The sequence below is a fragment of the Camelus dromedarius genome, chromosome 17 (genome assembly GCF_036321535.1).
Source record: "Camelus dromedarius isolate mCamDro1 chromosome 17, mCamDro1.pat, whole genome shotgun sequence".
NCBI classification, from domain to species: Eukaryota; Metazoa; Chordata; class Mammalia; order Artiodactyla; family Camelidae; genus Camelus; species Camelus dromedarius.
The window spans coordinates 28154809-28172961 of record NC_087452.1 but is presented as its reverse complement, the minus strand read 5'-3'; the positions used below and the strand labels follow the sequence as shown (position 1 = coordinate 28172961).

Here is an 18153-nt window from a genome sequence, read left to right as displayed (position 1 = left end):
AGAGTGCCCAGCCAGGTGCGTAGGTGCCAGGCTAGTGGTAAGAGCAGGCCTAGGGACTAGGTGTTACAGAATTCAGCACTAGGGGTTTCATTGGACAACTACCTCCCAGTCTGCCAAGCTCCCACAGTGAGGTTGTCACTTACCCACCCAGGTTTCCGCTGATTGACAATCGCTGCATGCATTTTAGGGTTGTGTATGACCTGATCAAACTCAAGGAAAAGTTCATTGAGGGCCAAACATGCCTTCCTCTTCTTTTTTAAACCCAGGAGAGAAAAAATGCTGGGTAGAGTCTGGTCTCAATAAATATTTACTGACAATCAAAGAGCACTGGGAGTCATTTTCAGTCGTCCAACTTGTAACCATCATGCTATAGAGTTTCCCCACGTTTCTAACAAAGGATCTGTTTATAATTAAAGCATGCTACTAAGGAATAGGGCATGAAGAACTCCCAAAGCAACCTATCTCCTCACCTTCCCTGGGTCCATGTTTGTGGTCAGAGCGTGGGTAAGGTTCCCTGATGACGTGTGTCAGGTGGGAGCTGGCCTTGAGGACAATGACATGCTCCTCATCTCCCATGAGCAGGGCTCCTCTCTACACAGAGCTCACCCCCACCCGCTGTGGGAGAGTACAGGAACACTAGAAAACCGCACTAAATTTTTTCATCCTGCCTGGCAGGAATGAAGGTGAAGCTTTATTCACATTATGTGCTTGGAACATCTTTTGTTTTCCAAAAAAGAATGCCCATTGCCAACCTGGATCCCTGGGAGGCAGGGTGGGTGTTTCCTAAAAGGAAGGGGCGACCTCCGAGCAGACCACTGGATGGGGATGACCATCCACAGCTTCCGCTCAACCGACGTGCATGCAGAACAGGTGCTGCCACAGCTAATGGTCTGCAGGACACCTGCTCTGTGGAGCGGTCTGCATCCCCATTTCCTCTTCACAATTGCCTTGGAACTTCTCATTTTACAGATGAGGAAACTGAGGCTTAGAGGATGAGTCACTGGTCCCAGGTCTCTCGGCTCACATTTGGAATTCAAACTCAGTTCAGTCTGACCCTCAAATCCAAGTTTCTAAACACCACACTCTGTGGCTGCCCCGAATTAAAAGGCAGTCTTGCTCAATCCTTCCCTTAGGGTAAAGGGGAAAAGGAAAAGGATGAGTTAAATGACTTTAGCTGGAACTTTGAAGTTCTGAAAAGAAAGATTTTTCTTCTTAGAATAGAAATCCAGTTTTATTTTTTAACTGTATAACAACTAGTCCATAATAACTTTCTATGTCATGTTAAATCCAGTTTCTATTTAAAAATCTTAATAACCTGAAGTCTGGGTTCTATGCTCAAAGCTCAAATTTCAAGTTTAGTCTGTGAGTGGCGGTGCTCAAACTCAGGAATTCCTGTTGCAGAGTTCTAATCCTAGAAAGGCCCCAGAACATGCTTAATGTGCTGTTTCCAAACTCTCGGTATCATCATGACAATTTTTTGCCCCACATACCTATCACCCAAGCCATTACATAATGTTTCTTTAAGCTACTCATTTTTTTTACTTAAGTAAACTTATAAAAAATCAACTCTAACACTGCCTTAAACAGAAAATCACTATCACCTGCCATAAATAGAAACTAACTTTAAAAAAATGAACCCTATTGTTAAATTTTTGTTAGACTCTTGTCTGCCTGAGGCCTGTGCTTTGTTAAAGAGGGAAATTAGCAAGTGATAGAGAAGTATTAAAGACGTACTAGCTCCAAACTGAGACATTCTCCTTGACGTAATGAGAAAGATCAGAAGAGAATTGGAAAGAGAAAGTGATTCAAAATTATTTTGTGTCTTGTCTCTGTGTCTCCTGTCCTGAATCTTTTGAGCTACCACAAGTGGTATGAAACCCATCTTCTGGGAAATAATGATCTAACCCCGTCCACTCATTCAGAAACAAAGACGCTGAGGTTCCAAGAAGCTGAGCCTACTTCCGCCCTGTCCCCAGCTAGTAGTGAAACTTGTAAGAACCAGCTTAGAAATAAACGCTGCTAAAGAGATCTGGATGAGCATTTAAGAGTCCTCCAAAGCCAAGATTCCTTGATGTTGAGCTAGAACAAAGCTTACTCTTCCAAACTGTTAAAGCCCAGGTGAAAAATATTTAGAGACTAAAGAGAGAAAATCAGGTGTCCTTTCCAATGCTCTCTCCTTCAAAGCTTTCCGATAATGCTCCACTTAACAGCTGAGGCGGAAGGCAGAGACTCTTCACCATGGGTCTGTGGTTGACACTTAAGCTACCATCAGTTTTTTTCCTCTTCAGTCTATTTCCTTTTTCACAGCAGTTTCAGACCCCTTTTGCAAGACTACACCCAGAAGCACTCAGGCAATCACTAACCAGCAAGGAGGATGGCTGACGAGGTGTGAGAAAAATGAACCAAGGCTGCCAAAACCTAACAGGATACAGATGAGACACCCACACCCCTCTCCGACCTATGTGAAGTCAAAAATAAGAACAGTCGTCTCCACCAGTGACCTTTAATTATCTTCTCTATATTCGCCTGGGGTCTTTCTTGACATGCTTGCATCCCTTGGGGATTAGGAAATGTTAGCATTTCAATATAAGACAACACATTTGGGAAGGGAGCTTGCACTGGCCTTGTGTCAGGGCCAGAAAGCATGGAGGGAAACCTTATCACTTAGCCTCATCGGCCAGCACACCCAACTCCATCTCTTCCCATCCAGTGGCTGGTTCCCTTTTCCTTTCTGTGGCTTCTTCCTCCAGCAAGGCTCTAAACTTCCAAATCTGACAATTTATAGCACCTGATAAACATTCAACTTTATTTTTTTCAAGGTTCTGACATAGGCTCTCAGTTTTATTTAGTTCAGCCAGGTTACCAACTTCTAGTGGTATCTATGGAAACAGTACCCTGGGGGAAATGCTTTCGACCATTTAATTATCACCTATGGTGCAAATTAGATCTGCAGAGCTCAGAAAGACATCATTTTAAGGGATGTCATCTACATGTACAGAAGTGTGTGTCTACTCATTCTGTGTGGGCTTTTTGTTTACGCTAACAGGGATCTCACATTACATTTAAGTAAGACCCTGCACTTGGATCTGCAGGAGTGCAGTCCACTGGCCCCCAGGCAAGGTCACTGCATGCAGGACTGTGGCTAAGTTTAGTAGGATTCACTTTGAACATACCCAAAATATGGCTGCTTACAACTGACCTCACTTAGAAACATGACTGGCTTAAGACAACATTTTAGTGTCCCAAGAGGTCAAGACTGGTCAAGGAGGGACCAACATTTTGGCCCTGCCTCCTAATCTCTCTGAATCTCTGTTTCCTCAGGTTTCCTCAGCCGACAAAGAGGACAGTACTTGCCTTGCTCAGGTCCCTAAGCTGGGTCAAAGGACAGAATGCATATGAAAATAATTGACTGTGATTTGAACACCAGGTGGCATTGCTACTGTGATCATGATGACAAAGGAAGTGGTTTCTCTGAAACATCCCTTCCCCACTTCTCTACATCCTATGTGCATACATATATTTTTTAATTGGTTACATTATGTATATAATTATGCTCAACTTTCTGCCTCTTTATTTTTCCCAGGAACACTAGAGTATTTGTTTGCCAGGGTGTAATGAGTCAAATGATGTTGCTGACCCCTGGGCTGGAGGCCACGGGACATGGAACCAATCCCTCATTATAGACCAGAGAGGCTCTTGGCTCTTCTGGTTGTTGTAAATAAGTACAAAAGGATGCTAGACTGGAATCAGACAACTGGACTTCAGGCTTCAGCTTGGCCATTCCCAGCTGTGTGATCCTGGGAAAATCACTGAACCTCTCTTACTCCTGGAATCCTTATTTTTAAAATGAGGATATTTATACTCAGATGAGGGCAAAGCATACAAAAGTACTTTGAAATCTATGAAATGCACAAACAGAAAACATGAACATGCAAACGATGTCATTATGAACAACTTTGGAAACATAGCTTTTTTCCCCAAGAGCTGGAATACTGGATGCAAAGATATGAACCATTTTTGTCTTAATATGCACTGACAAGTCCCCTTATTCTATACAGAATTTCATTTTGTTTCTCTGCAACATCCCCAGTTTGGGGTTTTATCATGTCTTTAAAATATTTGTGACATCAATTAGGTATGAATAGCATAATTATTTGCCTTTTTCTTTTCTATAATTTCTATTAGAGTGATCATTTTAAACAATGTTATATTCACAGTTCCCATGTGCGTGAACTGCTTATCACTGTCTTTTGCCTATATGTCAGTGGACATCTTGGAGCATTCTTTTATATCTATATAAATTATTTATATGACAAACATTAATCTTTAGTCTTTTATTAAAATGTCTATTTCAAAAAAATCTTTTTCAATGTATCAGTCTACTTCCCTTGTCTAAGGAAGCATATTATACATAAAAGAAATCTTGTTTGTTGATACAGCATCATACAGTGTCTTTAGGCTGATCAACACTCAAAATTTCCAGGCACACTGAGGATATTCAGGGGAAACAAGCAAGGAAGAGAAAGGGACTGGACATTATGTCCCATTTGGAAAAGTTAGAGGAACCAGGACGTCTAGCCAGGAGAAGACAAGCACCTCGGGGAAGTGTGTGTGTGTGTGCGTGCGCACGCGTGCGTGTGTGCACGCATACGTGTGGAGTAGGAGTAGATGGCAGGGAGAGAGTTTTCAAATATTTAAGGGGATAACACATGAGAAAGTATTATTGTATAATATTCAGCTCCAGAAAGCAATGCTACAACTAAGAAAGGATTTTCTCATGCTCCACACTGAACAAAGAGGGAATATACAGCCTAAGAAGGTTCCTAGAAGTGCTTAAGCAGCGATTGAATGGATCCAGCAGCGGACGAGAATGGCCCGTGTTCTCAGTAGGGCTTTCCCACTCTGAGGTTCTGTAACGCAATGACCCTGGGTCATTTCCCGGAGGCTAGTTTTGTTTGTTTGTTTCATAAATCCCCGGAAAAAAGCCTGTTTTGCTACTCCTTTCCTTCTCATAAGAGCCAGAAAAAGAAAAAACAAAAAGCCCAGTGAACTTACTGTTAAGGTTTCTGGTTCAGCTCCAATTGAGTTTACTAATAATCAGCTGCCTTCTCGCAAAAGGACACAATGGCCCAAGCACAGGAGGTCCAAGGGATGAGTGTTTCTAGACTTAAAAAGACCCACTCTTTTTCCAGCCAAAGCGTTGGAAGCTTATCTTAGTTCATGCCATGGCCTCTTCTAAGCTAATAACCGGTGTCAATCATAAAAAATTGAAGGCATTAGAAACCACTGGCCTTTACTCCTGAGAGTCCATGAGCCAACACAACAAGGATAAATGGCAATGCAATCTCAGCAATTTCCTCATTGTATGTGAGACCTGTACCCATTACCAGTGTTGACAAATTTATGGAAGGCAACTACGTGCGCACATCACAAGTGAAGTAGCCCTTCCAGATACACATACACACCATTAATAACAATTACATGTGCACAGGACTTTGCAAAATTACGATATGATCAGTAATTTATTTTCATTCAGTTGTTATGAAAACAGTGGCACCAGTCCAGGATTTTATAGGCAATCACAGAGTGTCTTGAGAAAATGACACAATTTGCAAATATCCAGATGGCGGTCAGGGGCTTCCTATCACTGGTTTATGTGGAAGGCTGGTGGTTAATATAGATAAGCAAAATGACTAATTGTAGAAATGACAGTGTCACCTCCACAGCACTGAGCATGCAAAATTCTGCCAAAGACCAGCTCCTTGGTCTTGAGAAACACAAAACAGAAGTTAACGAAACCCTCCCAAACAGAGGCTTGCAAACCCCACTCCTGTGGGTTGCAGCCATTCTATGAAGTGGCTGCCAGCAGCATTGACTAATGGCGGGGTCTCCCATCCAGACACTCAGGAAAAAATGGGCCTTTGACCATGAGGCAGTTTGCTGTGGCAGCCGGGTTCACTCTTCATGTGTTATGCGGTGAGAAGACCAGTGATTTAGTCATTTAGAGGCAATGTGATGTGGTTGGGAAAGTACAGACTTCAGGGTCAGACTCGGGTGTGAGTACTGGCTCCTCCACCTACCAGCTCAGCTATCCTGGAAAGGCCACTACCCAGCTCTGAGCCTCAGTTTCTTCTACAAAAAGGGGCAGTTAAACCAACCTCAGCAGATTGTTGGAAGGATGATTAGAGGACTTACAGTAAGGCTCCTATTGTGCTGATGTGTATAAAACAGCATTCAGGAAATTAGGACGTTGGACATGTTTCTTAACACTGTTTTAGAAATCTTTCTGAGATGCAGATCTTAATGATGATGCAGTTTACTGAGCAGTTACCATGCACTAAGCACTGTACATGACTCATCACACTATGGTAGAGCCTTCATCATGCCCATTTTACCACCGAGGAAACTAAGGCTTAGAGAAAAACACAGCATATTGTCCAAGGCATATTACTAGCAGGTGGTGGATAAGGCATTAGGACCTGGGCAGTCTTATTTCAGAGTTGATGCTATGAACAGCTTCAAATATACACACGTCAACATATTTTTCTCTAATAAACCTGTCCACGTGCATCCTAGAGGACCAAGACCCCCAAGATACGGTTCCATATGAACAAGCCTCAGAATCATGGCCAATGACCATACCCAGATCCTATCAGCAAGTGACAGCCATTTACCAACCATGCGGCTCCCTACCCAGCAATATCTGAGGTCACATGATTCATGTAGTCTATTTAATCATCTGATAAAATCCCAGGATTCTACTGCAAAAACTCCTTGGAACTACTTCCATGTAGTTGGTTATATATATGGTCAGTTTAACATTATATGATACAAATTCCAAGAAGTGTATAAATTACTGGAAATCAGCTGACCCCTTTAGGTCTCCAGCTGGCATGCAAGGAATACAGTCCCAAGTACTTGAAGTTTTCAAATACACCTGTGGGCTGAATGGGGGATAAATTATGACAGGGCATACAGTTCACCTTGCCCTTTAGAACTGAAGTTTGAGAGGTACCTCTTCAGTTAATAACATGCTCAAGATTATATATTTAAAATAAAATATCTTAAAGCATTTTACATGTCTGTTTTGTTTTGCATTCCCCCCACTTTTTCTTCACAGAGGTAAACATTCTTAGATGCCACAAGGTTCACTGGTACTAAATGCTAGGCTAAATCCATCAGGAAACCTGGCATTGGATCTTGGCTCAGCTGCTGATTTTCTTGGTGGCTTTCTGCAAGTCATTTCCCCTCAGTGTCTTTATTCATAAAGTGGGGAGGATACTTCATGCTTTATGTTAACCTTACAACATGGTTGGGTTCTCAAGTAAGAGATGAGATGTGGTACTTAGAAAAACAATAGAATTCCATCATTTCTAGGTCGCTTCAAGGTTCCACATAAGGCTACTAGCTGAGTCAAAGTTAGAATATATTCAAACAGACAAGTGAGAGACATACACGAGAGAGACAAAAGACAATGACTACAATGAATACCACTAACTCATTTTGGCCTAATCTTGACCAATATCTGAGATAGTGACTCTTAAAACCAAAAGTAAGTTGTCCATCAAATTGTCAGATATGTTCTTAGACAGAAAATAATAGAAACACTACTTTGTATTTTCATTAAATGGACCCTAAACTCTTAAAACCTTCTCACCGGGCTCCAGCATCCTTAGCCAAGGTTTATACTCATTTGAGCCTTCTTTCTTTGAAAGCAAACCTCACCATGGGAAAATAGTGACTTTTAACTTAGAATCACTGTAATTCGTTGGCACTAACAGCTTTTCTTTGAGTGACTCGATCAGGTGTTCAGAGCACCTAATAACCTAGAAGAACCAGTCCCTCCTGGCTTGAGAAGGAAGCATCCAATAAATATAAAAACAAAGATCAATCGAGCAAAGCTGCATCAGTGAATCAGAAGAAATAAGCTTAATGATGCTCATGTGATACCATGTTTCTCTGTGAAAATCTGGAGCTACGGACTAAGATGGACTAAGCTCCTGAGATTTCACGGTTAATGATTACAGCCGGAAGGATCTAGTTGATTATGGGTATTAAAGTTAAATATCTGCAACTCAACTCCATATAGCCATGTCATAAGAAATACTAGATTAAGAAGCCACACTGTATTAATATCATAATCCATGTAGAATAGTTTTAATGTTTAAAATAAAGAAAATAAAAATGTTAAATATATTTTTTCTTTCACTAAAAACTATCCTTGAAATTTACAAAGCCTTTAAATCCTGAGCAGAAATCTTCCTATGATTTGCTTTTAAGAAAATGTTTATTGTTGTATATTTTTACTCAAGTGTATGCTATCAAATACACACCAGTGACAATGGCCCCTTCCCCATGAGCCTTTCCCTAAGTGGCCTTGCCCATCATGTTTGCTGCGAGGACAGGAACAAATGCTAGAAGGCACTTCCCATGCGGCACTATGCCCACTGTCTTCCTTACAGCAAATTCTGAAGGAACAGCCATTATGTGTCTAAAGGGCACAGGTGCTTTGCTGCAACTGCCTTTGAAGGTCAAAAAGGACTTTGGATAGATCAAACCTTCTTTTTCCCACAGCCACATTCTTTATGCAAAGAAAATTATCTTAAAAAATACTTCCACAGGAATTAACAGTTAATGTCTAGCTTATAAACAATGTTTTTCAAAAGGGCAACTAGTGTATGCTGTTTTTTAAACACTTAGAAATGCTGACGACACCTGCTGGTAGAACATATATTTCAGTTAACTGCCGATGGAGAAGTGAAGTCTACCAGGGCCGGCTGTCTTCTGAGCTGATAATGAAACAGAAAACTAGCCCCCAAACTCACTTAGGTTTCTTTTTCCAACTGTCACCATTATCAGGAAGCGATATGCCTGGAGATGTACTAGACTGGACACCTCTGACTCAAGGTGTATAGAGCATAAGAGATACTTCTATTCTGATTTAAACACTAGGGAAAAATTCCTCAATTGGTGACACCTGAAAAATATTTATGAACTCAAAAATTGTTCTTCTCCCAACCTTACTTCCACACCAGGACATCTCCATAAAAGGAAAATAAGTCACATTTTATAATCTGGATCCAGCTACCATGAAGAAAATTAATATTTGACATCTGCTGATACATTTCTCTTATCACAGTTTTATAAATATATAAATATATATATTTACATTCTAAGAATAAGAAAAGATTAAACAGATAGGTTTAACCTAATCCTTTAACCAAACTACACAAAAATACAGGACCAAATGATATTATTTAGAATCCAGAGGTTTAGAATTATTTAGAATCCAGAGCTATTCTCACTATTCTTTTTTTGACCCAATCCAATTTATTAATTAAACTACGTTAGGCTTTGTTTCCTTCCAAAAGGAGTTTGAGGGGACACTACTGCTCCTACGTTCATTAAATTATGAAGTTCCCACGGAAAAATCATAAACCCATTCTAAGCCTGAACAACCTGAATTCTATTGCAGGTGTTGTCCCATCAAAACTTAAATAAGAGTCCAAACACCACTAAGGCCATCACACTGCCACAGCCGCTGGGAACAAAAACTCTTTGTGAAAATACTCAACTGAACTGAGGTGTGGGGTGGAGGTGGGAGTGACAAGTTAGTTTGCACTCAGCTTACAGAAAGCTGATTACAACCGGAGACTGTTTGGAGTCTTGTCAGCTTGGAGCAGCTCTTGTTAGAGGCAATGAATCTTTGATGCTGTTCTCCTGAATATACATAATTCAGTGAATCAAGTGCACACAGCTGAGCAAACCCATGGGTGGCAGGTGGGTGGACCCCCAAGAACACCAGCCTCCAGATTCTCCCAGTCGTGGTTGGAGAGTGGAGATCTCCCAGATACACACGAGCGGAAATGATGAGCTGTGTTCTGTGGGTTCCACTACCGCTGAGCCACAGCAAAGCTGCAGTCTAATGCAAGCAACTGCATTCCCTAAGACCCTCAAAGAAAGAGACATTTTCTCCTCCAGCTGAATCCAATCTTTAAGGCCCGTGAGCTCTTTGCCAGAGATATAACACATAGGAGGAAAAGGCAGACTAAACACAAGCCAGGAGGGCTCCCTCACATCACCCTCAAGGCATAGGAAAGTTCCCAGAAAGATAAACGTTTCCAGTGTTCCAAGACAGCTTCCCACTGCCCCAAGGAATTTAATTCATTTTCAGAATCCAAGTGAGAGACACTCAGATTACTTATTTAGCCCTCAGGCCCCCAGCTGAATGACCCCCACTGGCCACAGGTGACAAACAGAGGTGCTGCGTCCTGTTTTTGCTGCCAAACAGCTGCAAGTCCAAACCTGACAGGTGAGATGTCCCAAGGGGTCCCCAAGAACGTCCCCCTGTTCCCCTGGCCCAGGCAAGAGGAAACCTACGCTTAAAGGGTAGCTCTTCCTTTATGACTGAGCCCAACGATGCAGTAGGAGAAAGTCCCTTTGCCAAGTCTAGACGGAAGATGGACAGTCTGAGGGCCCTGCAGGACGCATGAGAGAGAGAGAAAGGCAGGGGCAAAGAGGCTGCTGACCCCAGGCTGGAAGGGAGAAAGACGCGGACAGACGAGGTAGCTCATACTTGAGCCACAGAGAAGGGGTGGGAGGGAGGCAGACAGAGTTACAGATGGAGACACAGAGACAGAGAGAGTGTGTGAGAGATGGAGAGATAGTGACACCGGGAGAGAGTCGAGAGAGTAAGAGATGAAGAGAGTGAAAGACGGACCGGAGAGGTCCAGGTGGAGGCCCTACCTCTGCGTCCTTGGCTGGGCTGCTCGCCGGGGGTACCTCCAGGCTGTAGTTTGCTCTTTTGACCGTGAGGTAGAAGGGGTAATCCTTGGCCACCATGGCGGCTGCCGGGCCTGCCCTTTCGGATGTCACCGCTGACCCAATGCGACCGCAAAACTCCCAGGCGAATGGGGGCCCCAGCTCCACGGTGCCGGGCGGCTGCGGCTACACGGAGACTGACAGCCAGCTTCTAGCCTTGCAAGACGCGACTCCGGCGCTCGGGCAGAAAGGGGGCGGAGCCTCGACTGGAACAGCCCACCTTGGGCGGAGCGTGGCGGGAGCGCCGACCAAGCCCCGCCCCTACGAGTATCAGGAGTGCACAGGTGCCGCCCCGCGGAAGTCCCTCCAAGCGGCGAGGGTCGTTCCAGCTGCGCAGCCCTTCCTTCTACCGGCCCCCGGCTCGGGGCCACTGGCTCAGGGGACGCGACTGCGAAACCGCCCCGCCCAGTGGCAGCCGCACTCGGGCTCCCGGGCACTCTCGGGGTGGAAGAGGCGGCAGGTAGAACGGAGGCTGGGCGAAGCCGGGCGGCGGGTAGACGGGAGTCCCCGGGCAAAAGCAGGGCGGAGGGAAGCGGCCTCCTGGGGCAGACAAGCGTTTTAGAAGCCCACAGTAAAAAGAAGCAGTATTCTGTCTTGTCTTATTCCTAGCTAGTCTTTCCCCGTACATTAAAAAAAATGAATATAATCTACAAACAGTAAAATGCACCCATTTTAATTGTACAGTTGAGTGTTAACAGGTTTAAACAACTCGAGTAACCACCTTCACAATCGACACAAAATATTTCCACCACTTCCAAAAAGATCCCTAGAACCCTGTCCTCTGCGCCCAGCGCCCATTTTTACATATGAAGAGGCTGATAAGAGGCGGCGTGCCACTCAGAAGAGGAATTTGACAGGGTGTGTGGAAGATAAAGCTGTTCAGTGATGAACCCGCAAGTACCATGCCTTGCTGGAGAAACACACTGTAAATGCCCAGTAGGCAATTTATAAGATCATTCTCCGCAGCCCCGTCTGGGACTGTAAAAATACAAACCCAAACTGGAAACAACTGTAATATTCACCAATAAGGAGTGCTTAAAAGTCTTATCACCATGGAACACCACTCAGCTGCAGCCAAAAAGAAGACGGATTTGTGGGTGTGGCATGGAAAGATCTCCAATGTATTAGGTTCAGTTAAAAAATAATTGAAGCATAAGCACAGTATAATACCATTTGTGTTAAAAACATATCTACAAATGAATACCATATATTTTCTATAGGGACATGTAGGTAAATATCATTGAAAACTATCAGAAATATCCACAGCAAGTTCTTACCAGGATGAAGGGAGGCATTCGGTGCTAGGGGGCACCTGAGACTAAAGGATTAAAGGTAGTGGACAAAGGAGACTGTACATCTATAGCTAATGTTCTTAAAATTTTTTACAAGAAAAATATATTCAGGTGTGACTTGGAAAATTAGATACTAATTTTTTAAATATTAAAATGATCATTATCTCAAAAGTTATTTTGTAGACAGCACTGTTGAATTTCTTTCCCTTCCTATCAAAGTCATGGCCACAGCAAGTAGTGGTCTGGGGAGATGATATCTTTTGTTTTGACTTTCCTAGGTGTGCAGGAGGTAATGGGAATGGAAATACCTAGTCCTTGTTTCGGTGTTCTCTGCTCCAGCTGAGGCCAGAATCCAGCAGTTCCCACTTTCCAGGCAGGAAACCTCATGATACACAGCCCTTTCATCCCAGGTACCAAGCCCACACACTGGCACTAAATTCAACCACTTTTCTGCCCGGCTGGTGTGGACAAACTGCCTTTGGATGCAGAGAGAATCTGGTCCACTTCTGCCAGCCCCACTCTTGCCACCCTTGTAAAGGAAGCTCCTGAGTAAGTGGGTTCCAATGGAGATTGAAGAGAACACCTGAATTTTTTCCCTCAAATAGATGCCCTAAAGCAGTGGGAAGGAAGTGGTTGAAGAAGTCTGGGGTGGGAAAAAGTGCTTCAGGACCACTGATTTTTTTCCTGCCTGTATTCCTGAACACAACTTTGTCCTTTGAGTCCAAGCTGTGCTGATGGGGAGTTTACACAGATGCTCACTGCAAGCCTGGCCAAACTTGGGGGTGGAGCCGAGGGGAACTCTGGCTCCAAGGGCAACCAATCAAAGCAGCCCCTGATTAATTCGGCTACCAGAAGCCTCACACAGAGCTCCCGGGGCTGCTGAGGATTTGAGCTGAAGCACCTGGAGCTTGTTACTCATTCCCTTCCTCGCCCTGCTCCTCTGGCCCTTGCAGGCCCACCACCTCAACTAGGTGGCTCTGGCCAGCAACAGCTCCTTCACGGGTAGGCCTGGCTCCTTGGTGGATCTTGCTTGGCTTTGACCTCCAGTTGGAAAGTGTACATCCAGCACTTGGTGAAGGAGAGAGTGACCCTGGTAAACTACGAAAGCCCTGGGACGAGGCTACTCACTGCAAGATTCTCAGGACCAAGCAGGAAGTCTGATATACCATAAACCCAGTGCAGTAATAAATAAATTCTAAGGAAGAGAGGGGACTTGAACCTCAAGTTTAAGTACAACTATTTTAGAGCAAGGAATAGTCATATTGGCTGACAAAAAGGCTGTCATATCCACTTGCTCTTAAAACATTTTTCTTGCCCCTCCTCAGAAGACTTGGAACCATAAAAATCAATCAATATACATGGCCGCACAATATATGTGCAGCAAACTTATTTATTTCCCACTATATACGCTAGGCAGAGAAAATGAGACGGAGAGAGGTAGAGAAGGAGGGAGAGAGGAGGAGAGGGAGAGAGAGAGAGAGAGAGCACTAATGGCCAGTAACAATTTAAATAATGCTGGGGGAAAAAAAGCATAAGCCTCAAAATGAGTATGAAAGGGAATATGGGAATCTGTATTTCCTTTGGGTGGTTTAGTGCCTCCCAGCTTCTCATAGCTTGAATGTCTCACCACCATGAATAAGATTCTGATGTTTAAAGACATATATTTTGGTACAATAAGGCCTGTAAATTGAAAGTGGCAATTTTGGGTATACACAAGCCATGTATGTGGTCCTTCAGACATTTAAAGGCTTTTCAAGAATATTTTTTACCTCATGCAATTTCCACCTTCAGAATCTGCCTTGTGTGTGATGCACTGCTTCAACGTTAGCAGATTAGGGTTTGCTCAGTCTGCCTAGGATTCCAACCAGGGATGTCCATGACCAAAGACTTGGTCAGCAGGCTGCTCTACAGGAGGGTGGGTTCCCAAGCCGCCCCTGAGGCTGCTTTCACAATGGAGGGAAGCCAGTCCAATTCTGCAATGCTGCTCAGCTAAGCGGCCCCAGGAGCCCAGCATTCCCCATCCAGCCTATGTCTGTGTGCTTATGGGCTTAGGAACAACACTGCCCTAACAGCTTCACTCAAAGCAACAGCACAAAGTGCCTTTCAGAACTCGCCTTCAGCACAACCCGTTATAATCCTATAAAATGCTTCACAGCCGGGCAGTGTTCCTTGCTAGCCAGAAGCCTGGAGACTGGAATAAAGAAGCCTGTTCTGCATTTCCAGGAACAGTGCCAAGAGCAGAGCCTGCAATCTCGCCTGGGCTGAGCGGGCCTCATTTGTGCTGCTGGTGGAGTGGTGGACCTCTGCATACAAGCCCAGCACTGGTTGTTAGCTCCTTTTAGACAAGCAGACAGCCAGGCACGACTAGGAGATCATCAATCAACTCCCCAAATCCCACTGCTATGACTGTGTGCAGAACAGACCCTGCATGAGGCTGAAACTTTGGAAGTTAAAGTGGTTGTGACCATCTTCTCAGCCAATGGGACAATGCTTTGTCCTGACAGCATTATACTAAACATCAGGGTGAGTGGGGTCTTTTTTTCCCCTAAAGGCTCATTTGTTCATTCATTCATTCATTCATTCATTCCTTCATTCATCAAATATGTGTTTATTACAGATCATATGCTCAATTAGCTAAATTTCTTCCCTATTCTCCACCCATTCCTGAATCTCTACGCCAGAAAGATGTGTAATACACACCTATTCAAGAAATACGGTTGAGTTTTAAACAAGGCCTTTCACCTGTAACCTCGCAGTGGGGTTTGCATTTGCAGAAGGAGCTCAAGTGACAGGAGCTGATGGCCCAAAGCCCGGCCTTCAAACATGTGCACTTCAATCTGTTTCCTCGGCATCTGGAGCCATCTCTTCTACCCCTGCTAATCTGACACGCGTGTGTATCAACACCCTTCTTCTCCCCTTCCATTTGAGTGACATTCCCATCTAATGACCAAGCTCCCTTCTCTCTCTGCAACTTCAATCTTGATGGGAGAAAGGAGTTAAAGGCTGAAGTTCTGGCAGTGAATTCTGAGAGATCAAGGCTGTGGTTTACTGCCAGACAGGTAAAAATGGCACAAATAAAGTACTGTTAACATCTAAAATTATCTAAAATCTCTCCCCCTGCCTCAGGATATGTCCACTGGCTCCAGGCTAGATTTATGAAAATATCTACCTGGATATTCTGAAGCTGGAAGACTTCATTCTTGCCTCCTCTTAAAGATCTTGTTTTCTGAAATAAGTCTGAAAAACTGGTTAAGTGATAGCACCTCTTTCTCCCAGGATTGAGCTAATCCTGTGGATTATTACCTATAATGCAAAAATAATCAGGATTTTATGTTTGGGGAAAAAAGAGTGGTATGTGTCATGCCCTGCTATACCACAAACAGGTACAATCATTACAGTGATTCTCAACGAGGGGCGATTTTGTCCCCTAGGTGACATTTGGCACCGTATATACATTTTTGACTATCACTGGGGGAGAGTGCTAGTGGCATCGAATGGGTAGAGGCCCAGGATGCTGGTAAACATCCTACAACACACAGGACAGCCCTCCACACCAAAGAATTAATAGGTCCAAGATGCGTATAATGCCACAGTTGAGAAACCCTGCAATAAAGAGAAAGTAGAACTGAAATATGTCATTAGAGCCAGGACAGTCTATTTATTTTGACTTCAAGGATATTTTTGCTTTAGATCTTGATCATTGATTGATGCCAAATGTCAGTTTAGGCATAATGGGGCAAAGTAAAAAAATGCTTGAGAGACAAGAAGCCCCAGACTGTTGACATGTCTAGAATCTTTCTTCAATGCCCATGCCTGACCTTTAACTGAATAATAGATTTCATAAAGCACGAGAAGGACAAGAGAATAAAGAAGAATATGAGAGTAAAGGAGCAGGTGGACAGAATTGTCTTAAACTGCTTCAGATATGAAATGCACTTCAAAGGACCAGTGAAAATGAAAGTTTCCATAACAGATAATAACTTGGGAGGGGGAAGAAGTGTTTCAAAGCTTGGTTTTTCCCAGGACAAAGTTGACCACCATATTTAATTGTTTCGGGGAGGGGGCAGAAATGCAAATTCAGTGGTGAAATAAAAACCCCAAAGGGTGCAGTTTACTGTGTTTTTGATAGATAGCACGGCCTGTGAAATCAGAAACCTGTCTTCACTCAAGATTTTGCAATAAGAATCCTGACCTTCTCCAATTTGAGCTGATTACTATCAGCAGGCTTGCTTTGCTTAGAATTTAAACCAACCTTTAGAACACTTTCTGTACACTTTGAACTTTATGGAAAGTCTGCATTTGTTTGAGAATACTTCATATTTTTTGACCAAAAATTCAATAAATTTGTTATACTCCAAAACTATTTATTCCCCTCAGATTACAGCTAATATATGCACTATGTAGGTTTTGTTTTTAAAATATACTAATCACTGCATGGAGAAATTAGAATCTAAAATGTGTAACTTCTAGCTTTGGATAGTGTAAGTGTTTTCTCTTCCATCAACTACAAACTCAGGAATCAAAGTGCCATATTTCATCAAACCTAAGAGTCCAAAGACTGTAATATGTGCTATTATTTTATGTACTATCAAGAAAGAAAAAAATGTTGCCAATTAAATTATAACACATGATCAATTGTAAGGCACATCCTAATTCCAGAGAAGTTAAAATATAGGGGAAATATGCATAACAATGAAATATAGGGGAGAATTGCTATCTTCTGGCTGGGATTTCAAAACCTACACATTTATAGAAACATGAATTCTGGGAATTCAGGGACAATAATTATAGAGACCACCTGCACTGAAATCAACTGAGAAACTTAACAATTCTGTATCACTGGGCCCCACTTTGGGTCCACTGAATTGGAATCTTTAGCAGTGGACTCCAGACATTTGAATTTTCAATAAGCACCCTCAAAGAGCGTTGTTTGAGTATCAAAATGTGAGTTAAAATTACCATCAAGCCCAGTAATAAACATAGACCTCTCCCCCGCCCCCATCCCTGCCCCACCAGAAACACTCGGGCCACAGATCCTCAGGCCAGAGGTGCCCAGCAGTAATTAGCCAATGGTAACAATGGTTACAGCATCACAATCCAGAAGAGGCACAGAGAGCTGCTATTTTGCTCAGGCAGTAGTGAGAAACTATTATGTGTTGGACTGCCTGCTATATATGTATGGGTGAATCAGGGATACAAGGAAAAATCTGCAATTCCATACTCCCAGTAAACTACCAACTAAGTCACCCACCAGGAGTTGTGTTCTGGCTCCTGGGACTTGATTTACAACCCGGTGTCCAGAGTTTCAATTATGCTTATCTTCATAGCCGAGGGGCATGACTGCATTTAAGTTTTTTAAAAATTAGCCGCAGCAGTAGAGGATGGGAGGAGGGCAGTTGGCTTGAGATGTTTACTTGAAAAAGAACGGTGAGCGGAGGGAGAGGTGGGTGGCGTGAATAGAAGACTTTAATTACAGAACGAGTTCGACAAGAAGAAACAGACTCAGGGACTCCTGGGAAGCCTGTGTGTCACTCATCTGTTGGGAGTGGAAGTTGGCTGGTGTGTGGTAGAGAGCAGCCCATAAGCTGAAAGTGTTCCTCGTGCCGTGGGCATCCCATAACACTGTGGGGCTGCTTGATGGCATAGGAGCACTGAGCGCTTATGCTAAGTGGGAACGGAGTTGTGGGAGCTTCTGCTGTGTCTGAGTTTTTTCGATCTCACACTGAAAACCAAGCTCAGCAAACACATACCTGCAATTCTGAACCAAAAACCTCAGCAACAGAAGGCCAAAGAAAAGCACCAGCCTCTCATTCACCAACTTTTATCACTGCATGATCATTCAGTTCTTTGGCATGACAAGAACCACCAACCAGATGGCTTCTTGGTGGATTCCTCTCTTCCAAGACTGTCCTGAGTCCCCAGGCAAGGGGAGCCCTTGCTTTGTACCCTCACGGTGCTAAGTACCTCTCTTTCCCTAATATTCATCCCATTCACAATGACTGACTCAAGGTGTGGCCACCTACAAGGGCACAGGCTCCAC

General features: G+C 43.5%; 1 protein-coding gene across 4 annotated transcripts in view; it reads right to left on the bottom strand.

The window, feature by feature from the left end:
- Window positions 1–18153, bottom strand: part of ARHGEF3 (Rho guanine nucleotide exchange factor 3) — a 281549-nt gene that overhangs the window by 56691 nt on the left and 206705 nt on the right. Inside the window, exon 1 of one of the 4 annotated variants that reach the window (XM_010980901.2) lies at window positions 10747–11007. The exons of the other annotated variants lie outside the window; for them this stretch is intronic. Within the exon in view, the coding sequence (XP_010979203.1) occupies window positions 10747–10842 (96 nt within the window). The 5' untranslated portion in view covers window positions 10843–11007. Of the gene's footprint in view, window positions 1–10746; window positions 11008–18153 lie in introns of those variants that run through there. 4 annotated transcript variants of the gene reach the window in all.